Raw genomic sequence first — 17,882 nt, 5'->3', positions numbered from 1 at the left:
TTTCTATAATTATTAGGATTTAGGAATGTGGTTTTACATTTTTTTTAATGCAATTTTAGAAGTATAGTTTAGAGGGACGGATAGTTTTATTAAGGCCACGATATGATTAGAGAAGCCTACTTGAAAGATTTTGACGTACATATCTCATATCACCACTCACCGGACCCTATTTTCAAACATGCATCAATTTATTATATACTGTAAAAATAATATAAGATTTTTTTCAGATGTTGAGTTAATAAGTAAATAGGACTCATTTATATGGAATCCCAAATACTTTATATAACTTATAAGAATTAAATAAAAAAAAGTATTTAACAATTAAATTGTTATGTCAAAAATGTTATCAGATTTCAGGACTTATATAGGTCTGTATTAGAGCTAAGACCTCGAATCGAATTTTTCTATTATTCGAATTATTCGAATAATCGAATAAAACTCTTCGTATGAAAATAATTCGAATATTCGAATAATTCGAATAGTAATAAATAATTCGAATATTCGAATTTTCGCATAAAAAACTAAAAAAAACTTCTTAATCTAAGAGATTTTTTAGTTATGTTTTTTTACACGGAAAAAAATAATTTGGTTATAGTAAATGTTTGGAAATATTCTTGTTTGATCTACTATAATATGGCTGCGCCTACAATATCATTTTAGTTAGAAACTAATTTAGTTGTTTACGAGTAGTTGGATTAACATACTAAACATTTAGTTAGGTTAACTATACTTTTTAAGAATAATTCATTATAATTATATTTATTTTGTAATAAATTATTAAAAATAGATAGAATAAAAAATTCGAATATTCGTGCGAAAAAAGTATTCGAATATTCGAATTGTTTTTTTTCGAATAGTCCCACCACTAGTCTGTATTATACTTATTAAAGGCGTAATATTAAACCTAACTAAAATTAACATGTCGTTTATAAATTAATAATAATTGTAAATACTATCATTATACAAAATATCCAACACCAGAACATAAAAATTGATTTTTCATGTAAAATTCACATAGCAATAAATGCCTGTCTATCCGAGGCAACAATTTATTGTCAATACTCTTTTTGGTAAAAATCACTTCCCAACTCATCATCGATATCTTTTACTTCTTCTTCTTCCTCTTTCTTTTTTGGTTCTTCGCTATCTTCGACATCAATGTGTTCCTCTTCCTCGAGTTCTTTAACAACACTTTCATTGAACAATTGTGTAGTGGAAGGGCTGTTTTCAGTTTTTACCTTCTTTTTACTGGTTGGGTTGAGGCAAATGGCAATCGTTTATTTTGTTTTTCTTGGCAGATACAATTTGTTTTAACGACAAATAATCATGGATGGCTACTTAGGCTTTTAATTTATCCATCCACTGCTTGTCTGTTAACGGTTTTTCATTAGGTGAAATTTTGTATTAAACTTAAATTCGATGTAATATATTTTTATTTAGCAATAAAAATGACAGTAACATATAATAATATGTAAAAAACCCTATTGGTTCCATATAAAAGTCGGCCTCCGGGCGAATAGTGGCGCTATCTACGTGACAAAATTGTACTACTAAAATGCCGTAATTTCTTGACCCACTGATTTGGTTGGAATGGCGTCACCTTATCATCTCTACATCGTACTAGATATGTAGGTTTTTTACAATAAATTATAAATTACAAATTTGTAGTAATTTCTGTAAATCACGATATTGGTAAAAATATAATTGAGTATTGCTGTAAATTGTAAAAGTTAATTACGATCTAATTATCAGTATACTGAAAACATTTTAAAAAATAACATTTTTTTAAATGTTCCTCTATTGGAACCAAATCTTTAAAACCTATGTAAAAAATGATAAACTTCAAAGAATTCCAGGATCAAACCAATAGGTAGGTATTTTAGAATCTTATAATAACTGCAAAATCAGAAAACGTTGGTTATGATAGTTTTTAATGACAGTATAGTAATAATTTTATTGAATAATAATATATCTCTTGGCTTACATTTTAGTAAAAATAAACAAATAAAACAATTTCTAATTTCAACACCTTTTTGTTTTGTAAAATACACCTTTCTATAAAATATTATTTAAAATCAAACGCGTATTTTGTAAATAATAGATAAAACATTTATAATTTCTCAACTATTAAATTACTTTAACAAAATATGATTTTAATTATTTATTTTTACAGTCAATTAATTTTAACGCAGCTTCAAGTTCAAATAAATGTTTGTCATCTTCATCAGGAGCTATTCGCCTCATTTCTGATGCTAACTTATACACATAATCAGGATTTGGACCGCTAGTTCCATGGCACATTATTATTCTTGATGCAATTTGCTGAATAGGAGCTTCTCCAGCATACCATTCATTATTTTCATCAGCTATGTAGATAGTAACTTTTTTTGGAGCTTCATCATCGGGTGAATTAGTAAAAAACTGTATCACTTTCTTAGTATACCCTGAACGTTCACGGAAGTCTAAGCTCGCACATACTTGATTTATTTCACGATCATCAATTGCATAAGCTATACCCCATACACAACTCTGTAAAAATATTAAGCAAAGCATTCATTTAACAAACAATCTTATGGTTTATTGGTACTAACCTCATCAGTTGATGGTATGAGTGTAACTACTCTTCCAGGCTGAAAATTATTTTTATACTGTTTAGTTTTAACATAAAGGACATATTATTTTTATATACATATAGTTTATAACATACAAATTCATGAGTGCCTCTGTGATCAGGGCTATATTGATAAAAGCGCCTAGTGTATCCTTTTATGTACCCAGAATATTTTTTAATAAAAGGAAAGTTTGCTTTCCAAATTAAGGATCCATAACCAAAAATCCAAAACATATGGTTGTCCATCGTGTCGGTTGGTTCACTAATAAAGCGGTGACTATCCAATAAATTTTCGAGTTTCATTTTTATTACCTATAGTTGCTTTAATCCTGATGTATAATTTTCTTATTTTTCTTATTTATTAACTTTTGATAACATAGCGATAGGGTTTCTAAGGATTTGCAAGAAAATTGCATTATAAAATCAATAATAGTTTATTCTTATTTAGACAAATAGATAGCGCTGTTTTATTGAACACTGAAATGTAAGCTACAATTTTATTATTATTGAAAACACAATTTTTTTTTTACTTTTGTACATTTATTTTACAGTATACTAGAATATCTATTTTTATTATTAAGACTTATAGAATGTTTAATATTTTTAAAATCATTAAAAACTAGAGTATTATAATTTTCAAAATATTTTCTTTCTTGAGTAGATCTAATTTAAGTCCACTTTTTAGACCTATAACTTGTTTGATGACAGTTTATTTGTAATAGTCAGTTTTTTAATTCAGTACCTAGTAAAGTTTGAGAATTTACGTAATAAAAAAGAAAACTCCTCTACTGCCTACCTTGGTCACTGTATATAATTAACTATGATACATTTTGACTTTTGCTATTGTCATCTAGACATAATTTTTTTTTTTCAATACTAAAATGTTATAAAACCAATAGCACAGCCTCACTTTAAAGTTCTAATTAATTCTAGTCTATAACCATCAGTTTTCAAAAAAAAAAAAATTATATCTGTATTTAAACAGTTTTTTTTTATAGTTTTATGTAGACACATCAAAGTGGTTTTATTTCAGTATTATATAAACACAATTTAAATTAAAAAACCACATCTTTATCACTTTTGTGTAATATATAATATTATGTAAATTTATTTTTATATAATATACTATTATACTATCCAATTTACAGAGCAAATAATAAAAAAGGACGAGCCTTGAGGCTTTTATACTCTTAAAAAATTATTTACACCTCAAAAAAGTGTCAACAACCATGATTAACATTGTTTCAGTGTTTTTTTTTATTGTTATCTATATGACTGGAAACTTTAGACGTCCAAACAAATTTTGGCTAATTGCGTCTCTGATAATTTTTAATTTTTTTTAAATTAAATTACAACTGTATGTTTTTTTTTAGAAGTATAAATTGTGATTGATTTTACTTTAAGTACTTAAAAATGAGACATGGAAGAATTTGGAGTATTGCAACTTCATAGAAATAAACATTTCATTAAAGATTGTTGTGCTGTAATCAATTCTGAATGGCCTCGTAGTGAAACTGCCAGGTATTAACTATTATTTATATAAAAATAGAAAATTTGGTTTAACAATAATTGTATTACTTATCTATTTATTAAAGACTTCATAGCTTGGAGGCTTCATGTGACACGTTACCAACATCACTTGTGCTAGTAAAAAAACTTGAAAATAACGGAAATAAGGCTGTAATAGGACATTCGAAAATTACTCCGATACCATCAATGCTAGGCAGTTGCTTTGTTGAAAGTGGTAAGTTAACCATTATTTCTTTACGTGTCAATTGTGTTCAATGTAAAGTGAAAGAAAACTAATATTTTCAAAATAAATGTTTTAATTTGTAATCAGAATATAATTGAATTAATTATAATCACAATAAATAACCTATTAAAACCTAACCAATTTTGAATAATTACTGTTAATATTTTAGCATTTTAGAGTGCATACAAAATATACTGCTCATCATAAAGCAAATGAAATGTATCCTGAAATGATCACATTTATTTTATTGCCTACATTTATCATAATATTATAGATTTTATTAATACAAAAAACATGATATGGGTAAAACAAAATGTTTAAACTTCCAAAGAAAAACTTAAAATTTAAAATGTTCATTTTGTAGAATTTTATATTTTCTATACTTGTAATTTGTAATGATAATAAAATTTTTAAATGAATTTATTTAACAATGTAAGCATCTATTTATTATTTAATGATAAATGTCTGTAATTGAGCCATTATATTTTATAGTTGTTATTGACCACAGATATCGTGGAAAAGGCCTTGGCAAATTTTTAATGTATAAAACCGAGGAATACATAAAAACGTAAAGACTGAAATAAATTGTTAAATGTCCACGAACATAAGTAATTTTTATTTTGTTCTTTCAATAGGTTGGGAATAAATACGGTGTACTTGTCTACTAAAGATAAAGAAGATTTTTATTCCAAGCTTGGCTATGTGAGGTGTCCACCAGTGTCCATTTATGGCAGTTTTTCATCTGTACAAAAGTTACCTGTCATTATAAGTCCTTCGAAGAAGATATACATGAAAAAAAAATTATAATGAACAACTTATATTTTGTTTTTGTTATATTTTTTAATTTACAAACAAGGAATTATATTATCACTGTTATAAACGCATGTGTGGCTATTGCACATTTCAGTTAACCTAACTAACAGTATTACCTTTATTAATAATAATAATAATAATAATAATAGTTTAAAATTGTGTATACTGTACAATACTAATTTATATATAGTTTTAAAAAAATTACATTATTTACAAATTAATTGAGCCAACGTAAAATAATCATAATATATAAAAAAAAATTAACTAAAAACAATGCCAAAATACGTTTTGAGATTTTTCATGAGTACATAGAATATTATATAATGGAAATAATTATAGTACATAACTTTTACAAATAATAGTTTCAGACATCATTAACATAATGTTTAGTAGTCTTTTAATCATGAAAAATGCAAATCTAAAATTACACATATATAATTAATTTAAAATAAAGTTTGATATGATATTCATTATGTATGTATGATTCAAAGGATTATAAATATTTTATGTTTAACTACTAATTTGTTTTACTAGATCGTAGTATAGTATAATCATACACTAAAAACAATTACTTACTAATACTTTAAATAAAGGTTCACAATGAAAACTATTATTTAAACAATAATATTAAAGATAACAAAATGATAGTTGGACATTTATAAACAAAAATTCATCTATGAATATTATAATACGTATGTTTAATTGTATGTTCCATGTAGTCTCGAGTAAAAAATATTCAAATATAAATATATAATTAATAATATTTAATATAAATTAGTTATTTAGAAAGCCAAAAGAAGAAGTTAAATTAATAGGCGGTTCGGTAATTTACTCAATTTGAAATATTATACATTTTTTTTTAACTTAAATGATACTTTTTTTTAGAAGACTTAAGTAAATGTATAATACATGTGCTTACTTCTATTGAAACAAACTATTAGTGGGGATGAAAAAATAATAATTTTTATTTAAATGAATTAAATGCATAGGTATGAATTATGAAAGTTAAAATTTATACTATAAATAACTATTTCCATTTTCTCACTTCAAATTACCTACCGTATGAGTTGTGCAGGTAATGGCTTACACTATTGAACTTAATCTTTGGTTACGATTGGAAATTGTTAGTACACATTAATCTTAAATTTACAGTTTCTTTTTAAAACGTATCCTTTGGTAAGCTAATACAAACATACCTATAGTTATTTAAGGTTAGTTAATTTATAATAATCATAAATTAGAAACTAAAGATAAAATGAAAAAGACTATATTATTTATTAACGACAGTAATACAGTCTCAAAATGATTTAAAAAAAAAAAAATTACCCAATTTGTTTACCATTATATTACCTATACATTGAGGTACAATATTAGGTATAATATATTTTATTAAATAACATAAATAAGGTTTGGTATCATATTATATTTATTGCTGTGCTGTTGCATTATCGTCGTTATGAAGGCGTCGGGTACCAGTTGTGTGGATTTTTTAACGGGTCCAAGTATACTGCTGGTGGTGGCGGAGGAGGAGGTGGGCCACCGGCAGCCGTTTTACCAGCTGACGACGGATGGTAAAGATGGAACCCGGCGGCCGAATGATAGAATTGCGCTGACTGGTCATAGTGGTCGAGCACGGGTCCGGGGTTGTAAGGTTGTGGCTTAAGCGGCAGCGACGACGTCACCTCTGCGTGATGTCCGTACTGTTGTCGGAGTACGTCGGCCGTCGGAGCGTACGCGTCGTAAGCGTTGAGCGGCTGCTGCTTGTCCCGCGGTGACACGGAAGACGGGGGAGTCATCGCGGAATGATAGTCGGCGTAGTTGTACGGCGGCGGTACCAGTCCGTTGAAGTCGCCGCTCGGCTTTTGAGGCATGAACTGCTGCTCGCCGTAACCGCCCTCGCTGCCCGGCGGCGTCGGCAACGTGTTCATCTCGCCGGGGTAGTAGACGGCCGTCCCACCGCCGCCGCCCGGCGATCTAGGCGCGTGCACGTTGGCCCTGATTACAGATTCGCGGTTGGCGTAGATTTGTCGAAGAAGTGCGGACGCGGGCAACGTGCCGTGGTGTTGATTGTGAGACGGATGATGCGAAGGCCCGTTGGGGTGATGTGTGTGATGCTGGTGGCCCAGGTGGTGGGCACCGATCCACTGAATGGTACTTTTTTGCTGCTGTTGCTTGAGCAACGCGTCTGTGCTAAAGTCCGTCGGCTGGTGGACGGCCGACGGCGTCTTGTCGGCAGCGGACGACGGTAGGTGCTTGGACATGGCGTGTTCCAGTTCCTTGACGGCGTTTGGATCGCCAACGCCTCCCCGTTTATCGCCGCCGATAGTTTTCGGTGAACTGGGCGGCAAAGTGGACTGGCACGACGACGAAGCCGGACTCAGGCTGGAAAAGTGTTTTCTGGCCACAGTGTCTTCTTCGGAACTGCTACAGCAGCTGTTGTCCTCGTCCCGGGACATAAGTTCGGTTATTTTCCTTTTGTGTGCCCTCCGTTTGTCCCCTTTTTTCGGCAGTAAGTTAATACCGACGTTGTTTATCTGCAAAAAATATCAGCGGATGTTATAGCGGACGGTATCTATACTACTAGACACTAAAATCGTCTTTACAGTTCGGCAGACACTTACTTGCAGGCGTTCCGGCGGCCCGCTGTTTAATTGGGTGATGTCCACGTGGTTCCGTCCACGAGTTGGATCTCCATGGCCATCGGCCGATGGCCCGTCGTCCAAATCGGCGGGTGTCAGGTGATCTCTTCTAGGATTGCCACCTCGACCGTCTATAGCAAATAAAACAATTATTATTTACATTATGGTTTGTTTGTTTTAATAATATTATATTAATTCTATATTCATCGCATTAGTCATTACTAACTAATAAATCAAATGTATGGAGTGAAACACAGGGGAGGGTAAATGGTGAATATGATATCATAATAATATAATTGATATAATTGATGCTCTTACGTAGACAAGACGTGTAATAGGCTTGGTAAAAAAAGAACTGAGAACGAGAATCTTGAAAAGCATATTATGTCCACGCGTGATGGTTTTAGAATGAGAAGAAAATTTGGGAGTCACACCTAAATAGCGGGGGAATGAGACATCCATCTAAATTTTCCAAAACAAACAGTACACCAGAAGCCGCCCCTTCTAAACAATGACAATCCCAGTAAATGCTATATTTCGATTAGGTATTTATCTATTCCAAGCGGTCGCAACACAGGTACCTATATTTTGCTATAGATACTTTGAAGTTTAAACTTTTATATAATAATTAATGATACATTTATTGGAGAACAGAGACCACAGCAGTTGTAATAGACAATATAGCTGTACTTACCGCCACCGTCACCGCCCGGCGAACCGTTTTCCGGGTCGTTGCCGCCGGTTTCTTCTCTCTTAACCGCTCTTTGCCTGATGTGTTCTTCCATCTGGCAACAGTCCATTATCAAATTGTCATATTCTCGGGCGCTGGAAAAAAAAAAATACACCACATCAATATTCTGCGCACAAGTACGTCTCGTATATATTATAAAATTTAGAATTTTATTTTTTTTTTTGTTTAATTTTTATTTCATTTATTTATATAAAACCGGGACGGCAGCAAGCGTTGTGAATACATAACGAGGAGACACGCCTAATTGCAGCGCGTGGGGATAAAATATCTAAAAAAAGAACACTTTATTACCTGACCACGTAGTTTACACAAATAATATTTTGTTCTTCGGCGTTTTTCGAGTTGCAAACCACCGTGCCGCAAGTCTGCATCCAAGTGTACCCTCCGTTCTTGTTCATCACCCTATAGTAATGGGTCATCATTTGACCTTTGTTGATAACTGAAAAACGAAAACGTCATTTTATTGTTTCAATATCGAACATATAGTAAATAAAAAAACTAATATACCTAAGACATGTACATGGCCGTGTACCTACATTGTACAGTGCGAGTCAATTTTAACTTATACACTATAGTCTATAGTGTATAGACTTAGCAAAACTTAATAGGTAGGTATGAATCGAGCATCTCCCTTAAGTCCTCGATACGATATCGATGTGTCATAAGTCTGTCGCATGCTCCCCACAAATACTGACTAGCCTATTTATTTTGCGCTTCTCTGGTCGTAGCGTCAAATGTATGTCATAGTGGTTAATATAGGTAGGTACATATAATGGCCAGTGACCGCTGTAGTAGTTAATCATTGTCTTAGAAGCTTGTGGTAGAAGCCCCCAAGCCCCAAATAGAAGTCCTATGCAGTAATATAATCTGTAATAATACATTTTCTACTGCCTACACACAGCTGCGATCCCTCCCTAAAGATTTATCACACGACGTGAGCATATTAGGCACATCACACAATCACTTCATCATAACCATCGTGTATGCCGGACAGGTATCGCACCGGAAGCTCCGCCCTTGCCGTCCTCCTGTTAACCGTTTGCCCATTAGACGCGCATTATCGTCCACCAACAACAGCAGTCGTTGACGGTTTAACTGCGACAAGAAAAATAGTAATAAAAAAAAAAAAAAAGAAACAAAAAGCGTCGGCGACCTGAATGCTGATTACCCCTTCCGGTTGTCATTTAACTCAATTATATGGTACCGCATACAAGTAGGTAGGATGTACATTGTTGACGAAAATAATAATATAATCGTTTTATATATACCTAAATAAATAAATAGGTACAGTCGACCGCCATTTAAAAACACACACACACTTACGATTAAGGAATATAATATATTATTATATACCTATGTATACACCCGAGTACCCAACCCGCATACTTTATGCGCCTCTAAACATAATATATTATAATTTATAATATCAGCTCCCGATCGCGCGCCTGTAATAATGGCCACCATATTATTATACTCTCTGCACTACTAACGATGAGGTCTCCGGCTAGAGTAAATAAAAGTAATAATATTATATTATGTATACTTACGGTCTAGGTGACATTTTCTAAGTTTGCTCACGTCCTCGCCGTGACACAGGGTGTACAAGTTCATGCCGGTCAGTTCGTCCGCCGTGTAATCAAGTATTTCCGCTACCCTGTCCACACAAAAATTAAACAATTTCAATATTATATTCCTACTATATATGTATAAACCTATTCAAAATAAACTAAATTTAGCTCAATGTCAAACCGGCGTTACACAAATAGCGATCGTCATACAAATGCAAGAGAAAATGTTTTTGACATAAAAATAACCAAAAATTTACTTAAAAGCTTATAGGTATATGCATTTCGTTTTGTTTGCAATTCTATATTTTTAATTAACATTTCAAATGTTTGATTATTTTGAAATAGCTAGGTACTAGTTGGTGTGGTCAAAACAGATGGGAACGTATTTTTTCATAATAAAAAATTATCGACTTATAGTGTTGGTATATTTTCTAATTTCTTAGTGTCGTAAATGTAAAATGTTGCACGTAAATCGATTCCGTCATTATGACTATAACTTGCTTTTGGAAAAGTTTGGTACAAGCTTAAATAACTCAATAATTGCTAAATTTAATTAAAAATCAAAATGTCTATAATTATTTAGATATGGTTATCATTGGCGGAGATCGAGGGGGCTTACGGGGGCTTAGCCCTCCTACCCCCAAATAATTAATTTGTAGCTAAAGCTCCCCCAAAAATTAATTATTTCCTTTGTTAATTAAAGAAAAATTTCACAGCATTGTACTTGTACAGGACTTGTATATTGTAACACTTAATTTGGCCTTCTTACTTACAAAGTATTAAATATAGTTTATAGCAACCCACAATCATTTGGATAACTGGATTTATAATAAATAATAATGTACAGAAACCATGTTCTAAAAACATTTTAAAATCAAAGTAAATACCATTGACCTCGATTTAAATTCCCTTAAAGGCGTTTTTATCAAATCTATTTTTGGTTTTAAAATACAAAAAGAAACTATGGCAAAAATTGTCTATGTATTGAAAATATATTTGATACGCTTAAGTTGAAGTTCTTTAATTTTGAAATGTACTATTTTCAGTCTGGATTTTCACTATATAGTTTTTTTGTATAAAACTATTTTAAACGTGACCTGCTATACTCTGTCACTCCGAATAAACAAATTGTCTTTATACAAAGCACTCTCGCTAAAGCCCCCCCAAAAATTAATTATTTCCTTTGTTAATTAAAGAAAAATTTCACAGCATTGTACAATAAAAAATAAGATATTGAAGATTTAAAAAAGAATATTACACCTCAAGTGTTTCCTAATTTTGATAAAATGCTCCAAATTGCTTTAACAATTCCTTTTAGCTCTGCTACATTTGAGAGGAGTTTTTCTGCAATATTTAAGAACATCTAAGGAGTAAACCCGATTTAATGAACTTTCAATTTTATGTATAGAAAAGGATATCACTAAAGCATTAAACTGTGAAAATATTTTAAATACATTTGCTACAAAATGTAATAGGATAATAAATTTATAATATTGTTATAGTAATTGTGTAATTAAATTTCTTGTTGTCAGGGGGTGTGGGAGCGAAGCCCCAGCGGGTCTGTTTGCTATACCTATAATTTAAGCCCCCCTAAATATATTAAATAGGATCTCCGCCTATGATGGTTATACAGGTAAAAACACCATTGGTGCTTGTATGTTATCGCGACTACCGCAGTAAATTTAAAGATTGGGCCCTTTAGTCGATAATAGAAATTTCTAATAGGCTCATTTGGACGTGACATCATTATGCGCGGTATTTGCCCTGTTAAATTCAACAATCCAAGTTTGCCCCCTTGTACAGGAAGAAAGTCGGTATTAGGTTTTAGACCATTTTGTATGATATCATATTATTATTGTACCTGGGTTCGCAATGAGCTATTCGGAGATCAAAATACAGTCTGGTGACGAACATGTCGGTCTCCAATCGGATCTCGTGCACGCTCGGCGGCGGTAGGGCTATGGCCAGGGACACGGCGCCCAGCAGAGGAGGCGCACATTTGCGGTTGTGGGAGAACGTGTACTGCGGCCTGAGTCTGCACACCAACAACACCACCTGTAGACGGACAAAGCGCAATTTCAATAATAAAAGCCATACAAACAAGTTAGGTGCATGCATATTATATGCATGTTATATATGTATATCATAGACCAACATCGTCGTGCCTCTAAATATGGCGCGCGATATTGTCGTTTTGTGCGTGTAGATTACCTAGGTACATACACTTATGTCTACATATTATTATAACATGCGCTGCGTTATCATTTTATTATTATTATTATTATTGTAATAAATTACCACTGCGGTTGCGCAGGCGTGTGAAAGACACGACGGTTAACGCGACATCAAGAGTTCTACCACGTAATTGACATAAAAAAGAACAACCTCCTCCCGGCACCAGAGGTGCGTTCTTCTCTTCACGTAAACTCATCACGATTTGTCGGATATGATTTGTACATCCCGGCGACGGTCATAATCCTCTGCAGCCGTCGCTTGTACAATATTTATACTATATTTCTGTCTGTCCCCATTCAATTTCGTTCGTCTACTCCTGGTCATTTGACATGTGTGTGTGTGTGTGTGTACTTTTTTTGTTTATAAAAAAAACTACATAATACCTATATAAAACCATAAAACCGTACATAGAGTTCTATATGCGGAGCGAATATCTAATTATTTTCTTAGGGCTCTTCTGGCCTCTCCGGAAAACTCGATGCATAGGTTGCCTGCATAATGTTATATTATTTTACGATATTATATAATATAATATTTTGAATGAAACGCGTCCGAACTCATTTCCATTGTGTTCATTCAACGCCTAATCGGAACAAAGATACTATACATCTATATAGGAATAAGACAAGGCGACCGACAGATAAACGCGTATCGGTAAAACCGCTTACGGACACTTAATTAATTAGGCTCATTAAAAGATTGTCTCGAGTGGAAAACTATCCGTAGCGTATTTAAGACTCGTTGGTCCAGAAAATCCGAATCGTTCACACTTAAAATCCAGATGTTCCGTCGAAGACATTAAATATGATTAGGCGGGGGAAAAAATCCATCGACTGTAGATATTGTTTCGGATTGATTTGTGGGGACCCCGACACTTATAATATAGTGAGATTATTCACGGTTGTTTTTGTAAAACGGTTGTCGCTTGTGTATAGATCCACCGAAACTGTATAGATTTCATACACATATGTATTCATTTATAAATAGTTATATATTTTAGTTTTTACACACACCGCAACTTAGGCCAATCTCAAATTTTTTTTTTAAAAGAGTGCAATTTTTTCAAACAATGTTAAGGATAATATTGTAATTTACATGTCAATATAGTTGTCTAACAGCTAACTCACGCTTGTCACTAAGTAAAATTGACCCAAGCCGCAGATTGATAGATATAATATTGTAATGATTTTACAAACAATTTTACACTTATCGACTTAGCTATATCTTATAATATTATTCTACCTATTGAGGTAGACTCTTATTCGGGTCTCTTCGAATGACTTCCTTATAGATTTCTATTCCCAGCAATAACATACATACTATAAGCGTGTAAATAATAATGTATAGGAGCTATTATGAATTCTGCATTATTGTTATAATTATCATTGTATTATAACATTATGTAGGTAATGTTATAGGTGTTATAATATTAACCGGTACGGTACCCCAGATACTGTAACTGTGTATAGCTTTCTCTTGGTTGTTGTGAGTTGTCGCCACACATGCTTGCACAACTGTCACCTGTGGTCGATTTTGTGGACACAGAATATACGTCATATGCATGTATATGAGGTATATATTTGTACATGAATATGGCTAAACGTTATGGGACATTTATAAGACGTTACGGGACACGTACCGTCGGTCATGATGTGACCGCTTACACGCATTGCGTATGAACCGACTTGGGTTTTCTTTTGTTTTTCGGTGACTGACCGACAATGTAAGCAAATTATTATTGTTCTTTATCAAACCCACTATTGAGGTTTTAGAAATAGGTATGTTACACTTCTGTTTCGTTTTCACCGCGTTTGTATTGTTATTATTTATTATGTATGTATTCGGTACATATCGAGCCAGGTCGAAAATATAAACGAGTTACAATTAGATTACGGGGGTGGAGTCCAATAAATTTATTTTCATGCCACATTTATGAGAGAACAAGAGAGCTAATTTCCGGAGTTGCAGTTTCTGTGAATCATCGCGTTCTCGTTTGGGGTTCAGACGTCGGTCAATGTTTTCTTTTCAATCAACCGTCTCTGTACACGCACAATCACTATACACACGTATATATATATAGGAACCTCTAATTTTTCCTCTTTATCATGTCACTGACCGACCGTTTACTTTTCTTATCGAAATTTATAGTTGTACTCAAATTATATAATTATAAATTTTACATTACCTCTAATATTGTATCGCATAGCGCACGGTTGAGTTTCGTTTTATTATCGACTTACAAGCGCATCTTAAAATTCTCAAATGTTTGCAATACGTATAAAACATATATTAGGTAATAAAGAAATACACATCAAGTCGGCGGATAAGTAACAACGAGATGGACATGGGCCATGGCAATCGCGTTTTCTCTAAGACTTATTACAGGTGCAAATCTGAACAACATGTATTTTACTAATTGTGTATAAAAATCAAAAGTTATTGTAGAGTTGTTTAAAAGGCAAGACTCGAGTATGACAATATTAAAAGGTTCAATTGTAAATATTGGAGACAGATAAAATCAATTAACTAAATTGCTCCATAAGTCGAATAATAGCGTAAACTAGAGAGTAGAGACCCTATTTTAATTTGTGTTTTATTCAAATTGCTTATAATTAAAAGTTTTCAGTTAAAATGCCTAAATAATTTTGTTTGAAAATTGCAACTACCCCGTTTGTTTAGCGTTACCACATGACCCACTTGACTAGGACTATACGAGCCCACTTGTAGTTTTAAGTTCTAGCGATACATCACTTGATCTCGTTCTTAGGAACTCGGAGATACGACCGTTGGGAATATCGCGTTGCTTGTCATTGCAGGGGCGTTAGGCAACTATTATTAGCATGTTTCCAGTTTCGACAGACACTATTGTCGCAATAAAATAGAAAAAAAGGGTTAAAATTATATGGGAAAGGGACTTGGAGTGTTGGTATTTGAACTCGATCCTGTTGTGATTATTATATACTATATTAAACGTCGTGCGCGACGGATGACGCACTCGCTCGCGGTTGTTTTAGACATGAGATCACACAATTATGGCGAACCCTTTCTTGGATTTCGAGTTGGAAATTACGCGGCAACCACCCCAAGTATATTATTATGAAGTACGGTCGCATTCGTTAAAACGGGAGAAAAACCCAATGTGTGTGTTATATATATATATAGGTATATGTATGTGTAAGCCCCAGAACTCGCTAGACGGAACACTCAATATAGTGCTTGGACGTATCAGTGATGCTCACCCTATATCCGGACGACTTGAAATGACAACCGCGTTTGGTCAGCGTCGACTTCATCCTGATGCAAAACGCCCTATCCAGGCCCTTGTACGCGTTCGAGCTGGACAACGACATCACCGAAGACACTGTAAGCAAAATCAAAAAACGCAAGGCTATTCATATTAATTCAATTTATATAGGTAATATAGTAATCCTCGAAATAGATAATAATAGTAAAAAGCAAAAAAGCAATGGTTTATACTTTTTAATCGTTTAATTATTACTTTTCATTTGTGTCGGACGTGATGCGTTTAAAGTGGGCTTACTCGCCATAACACTGTACATAGGTGATAGAGGTACCAGATACCTTTTATGTTTATTGCCATGGGATCCATCCTATTTCAATGAATGGTGTGTCCGCGCGATAATCGCGTACAGTCACGACCGTCTGCGGCCAAACCAATGATCCATGATTCCCTACACGCCCACTGGATATATTATAGCATCCACTCGCTGGCTTCGTACAAATATATAGAATAAGCCGATGGCCGGTAAGTGGAAAAAAATGGATTTTCGTAGGAAACAACTTGCTGTTACGCAAAAAAGGTTGGGATAAATGCGGTTTAGCTTCCATAAATGATTTTTCCATTTTTTTTTTTTTTTGAACACTGGTGTTTTATGATATATTATAGTCTCCTCAAGACCGCTTCGAGCTCCGCCTAAGGCGTTAATATATAGCTATTTAGCCTAAAGGCGGTTGAAAAACATATAAGCGCTGATTATCGCAACATACGTAGTATGTACCTACTGTGTTCGCATATAATTATCCCATACAGATTACAAGTATTGTACATATATATGATTTTTAACAATCTAAAATTAGTTTTTGATTCGAGGTTAAATATTTCAAAAATAAATTTAAAAATATTGTTAAAACATTAAATGGAAATATTCTATTAGAAATGTGTTTTGGTTAGAATTATACAACTGAAGTAAAAAACTGAAATGTTTTGCTTAAACATTTTTTCAATACAATAATTTTCTATTTTCTGTGCATGCAGTCGAATGCAATGTACACGGAAGTAAAGGGATAACGGCCCTTCGAGCAACGCTATAATATTTACAATACATGGAGATCCGCGACAGCACAGTAAGCCATAGCTTCCTGCAGAGTTCTTTAGATATAGTATATAATAAATATATATATATACATATAAAATAACTCCGATACGCTCTAGCGGTGCTGGTCGCACTAAAAAAAGGACCAAACTAATTTTCTCCCCGACTTGGATGTTTTTCTTGGGTTTTTTGGTCATAAATCGGATTGGATTTCAGTGTTTCGTACGGCGTGACGAGGCATTAATAAAAAAACACCAAGGGTGAGAGCCTTGTGGCTAATCACGTGAAACGCATAACAACTGCACCACCACAACGGCGGCGGCGCTTGAGGGCTGTACGTAGTGAGAAATCGCTTACCGTCGGGGTTGGCCGTGCCCACGTTAGAGTTTCCTTCTTCGGAACCGGCGCTGCTCGGCGACGGCGATGCCATTCCTTGGCCTTGGCTAAGACCGAGTCCCAGTTGTTCGGCTAATTCGGAATGGTCCGCCTGGTGGATGTAGTCGAATACGCTGCTTCCGGTCATTTCCACCTGTAAAACAAAAAACCCCGACAAATCAAATATAGTATTATAATAGGTATACGTTTGTCCGGCACACGGGTATTGCGGACAGTGCGGCTAGTTGTAGATTGAACTGCGGGTGTACAGTGGGAAAGGGGAAGGGATAAATTATAAACCTGTGTGTGTGTGCGTACGAGAAAGAGAGAGAGAGAGAGGAATAAAATAAGAAAAAAAAACCTCAATTCGCATCGTCCATCATTGTTACACTCCAACCCCCCCCCCCCCCCGAATACCGTTAATTTAGACCGTATACGCGGGGGTGCTGCGCACGGTTATCCCCAACCCCCCCATGGTTGGCATCCAGAGAGAAAGGTCGTACGGGGAGAGCTTGACGGGTTTTTAAGGCCGAGCGGGCGGGTTCCGGTGCCGGCACCTCAGACTCGAATTCGACTCACGTACACTTGAGCCGTGCGAGCGTGTTCCTCATTCGTAATTCCGGACGCGGATAGTCGCCCGCCGCCGTTGCCACCGACACAATCAATAGCTATGTTGGTGGTGCCGCTGCTGTTGCAAAGGCCGACACCGGGGGGAGACCCGGGGTTTTGCGCTTTTTGATGTGGTCCGCACGCATCAACGTGGCCGTACGTACTCGGGGAGGTAAATGGAGGGGAGGGAGATG

At 34.3% G+C, this 17,882-nt stretch overlaps 3 protein-coding genes across 5 annotated transcripts in view; 1 reads left to right on the top strand and 2 right to left on the bottom strand.

Moving 5' to 3' along the window:
- Window positions 1-1,634: 1,634 nt before the first annotated feature.
- Window positions 1,635-5,468, top strand: LOC126836240 (N-alpha-acetyltransferase 80). Of its 2 annotated transcripts, none has more exons than XM_050569470.1 (5): window positions 1,635-1,870; window positions 4,016-4,132; window positions 4,207-4,355; window positions 4,857-4,932; window positions 5,000-5,468. In XM_050569470.1, exons 2-5 carry the CDS (start codon window positions 4,032-4,034, stop codon window positions 5,169-5,171), a joined length of 498 nt encoding a protein of 165 aa, XP_050425427.1. In that variant the 5' UTR covers window positions 1,635-1,870; window positions 4,016-4,031; the 3' UTR covers window positions 5,172-5,468. The 2 variants fall into 2 exon arrangements, with proteins under 2 accessions (XP_050425427.1, XP_050425426.1); XM_050569469.1 differs by having other exon boundaries at window positions 1,637-1,870; window positions 3,985-4,132; window positions 5,000-5,465.
- On the bottom strand, window positions 1,944-2,990 carry LOC126836237 (putative glutathione-specific gamma-glutamylcyclotransferase 2). The gene is made up of 3 exons (XM_050569467.1): window positions 2,708-2,990; window positions 2,592-2,630; window positions 1,944-2,529 (listed from the first exon to the last, which is right to left on the bottom strand). Exons 1-3 carry the CDS (start codon window positions 2,912-2,914, stop codon window positions 2,158-2,160), a joined length of 618 nt encoding a protein of 205 aa, XP_050425424.1. The 5' UTR covers window positions 2,915-2,990; the 3' UTR covers window positions 1,944-2,157.
- Window positions 5,469-5,870: 402 nt separating the features above from the next.
- The window catches only part of LOC126836232 (protein trachealess), a 120,946-nt gene continuing 108,934 nt past the window's right edge, over window positions 5,871-17,882 (bottom strand). The window contains exons 7-14 of one of the 2 annotated variants that reach the window (XM_050569457.1): window positions 17,062-17,233; window positions 15,610-15,731; window positions 11,997-12,190; window positions 10,115-10,221; window positions 8,859-9,006; window positions 8,511-8,641; window positions 7,799-7,947; window positions 5,871-7,711 (exon numbers count right to left, since the gene is read on the bottom strand). In XM_050569457.1, coding sequence (XP_050425414.1) covers window positions 6,632-7,711; window positions 7,799-7,947; window positions 8,511-8,641; window positions 8,859-9,006; window positions 10,115-10,221; window positions 11,997-12,190; window positions 15,610-15,731; window positions 17,062-17,233 — 2,103 coding nt within the window. In that variant the 3' untranslated portion in view covers window positions 5,871-6,631. The remainder of the gene's footprint in view (window positions 7,712-7,798; window positions 7,948-8,510; window positions 8,642-8,858; window positions 9,007-10,114; window positions 10,222-11,996; window positions 12,191-15,609; window positions 15,732-17,061; window positions 17,234-17,882) is intronic. The other variant, XM_050569458.1, reaches the window with a different exon arrangement.

This window comes from Adelges cooleyi, unplaced genomic scaffold, assembly GCF_023614345.1.
Source record: "Adelges cooleyi isolate 19-005CV unplaced genomic scaffold, UGA_ACOO_1.1 ACOO_flye_CR_arks_rails_tigmint_CR_PRNA_23, whole genome shotgun sequence".
Taxonomy (NCBI): domain Eukaryota; kingdom Metazoa; phylum Arthropoda; class Insecta; order Hemiptera; family Adelgidae; genus Adelges; species Adelges cooleyi.
The sequence above is the reverse complement of the archived record's forward strand: the minus strand, read 5'-3'. Positions and strand labels throughout refer to the sequence as shown.